The sequence below is a fragment of the Morus notabilis genome, unplaced genomic scaffold (assembly GCF_000414095.1).
Source record: "Morus notabilis unplaced genomic scaffold, ASM41409v2 Scaffold35, whole genome shotgun sequence".
Classification (NCBI taxonomy): domain Eukaryota; kingdom Viridiplantae; phylum Streptophyta; class Magnoliopsida; order Rosales; family Moraceae; genus Morus; species Morus notabilis.
The window spans coordinates 866,344-866,885 of NW_010361505.1; the positions used below are offsets into that span (position 1 = coordinate 866,344).

A 542-nucleotide genomic window follows, 5' to 3' on the forward strand; every position below is an offset into this window, starting at 1 on the left:
CCGGTCTGTCACAGGTATAGCAGGCGTAAGGCTGAAAACACCCGCTACCTGAGGAGCTACTACTGCCACTGCTGCCACTGGTCTGCGAACCTTGTCCCTGTACCTTGTCTTTCTTACCCATCTTCCTTGATTTTCCACTCCCACCTGAACCTTTGTATTCCCCATAGGTACTGTTCAGCTCTGCCTCTGCTTGCTCTGCTGCATCAACCAACTTAAGGAAATTGTTTGAAGCAGTCGAGGCTATCATCTGCCTCAGTCTAGGCCTCAGGTTTTTCCAGAATTTCTCACACCGCGTCATGGGATCAGCAACAGCACCTGGATTGTAACGGGATAGCTCGATAAACCGTGCATGGTACTGCGTCACTGTCATATCACCCTGTACCAAATCATCAAATTCCCTGATCATTCTTAGTCGGTGATTCTCAGGAATGAACGATCTCTTGAAGAGGGCCTCAAACTCATCCCAAGAGAGGCTAGGTATATCATAGTCATCTCCTTGGCTCTCTAGCCACTCTTCTGCTTTCCCTTCAAACATGTAGGTC

At 48.7% G+C, this 542-nt stretch overlaps 1 protein-coding gene across 1 annotated transcript in view; it reads right to left on the bottom strand.

Moving 5' to 3' along the window:
* LOC112091907 overlaps nucleotides 1-542 on the bottom strand; it is a 4,597-nt gene that overhangs the window by 3,789 nt on the left and 266 nt on the right. Inside the window, 1 exon segment of the mRNA XM_024166644.1 lies at nucleotides 104-525. Coding sequence (XP_024022412.1) covers nucleotides 104-525 — 422 coding nt within the window.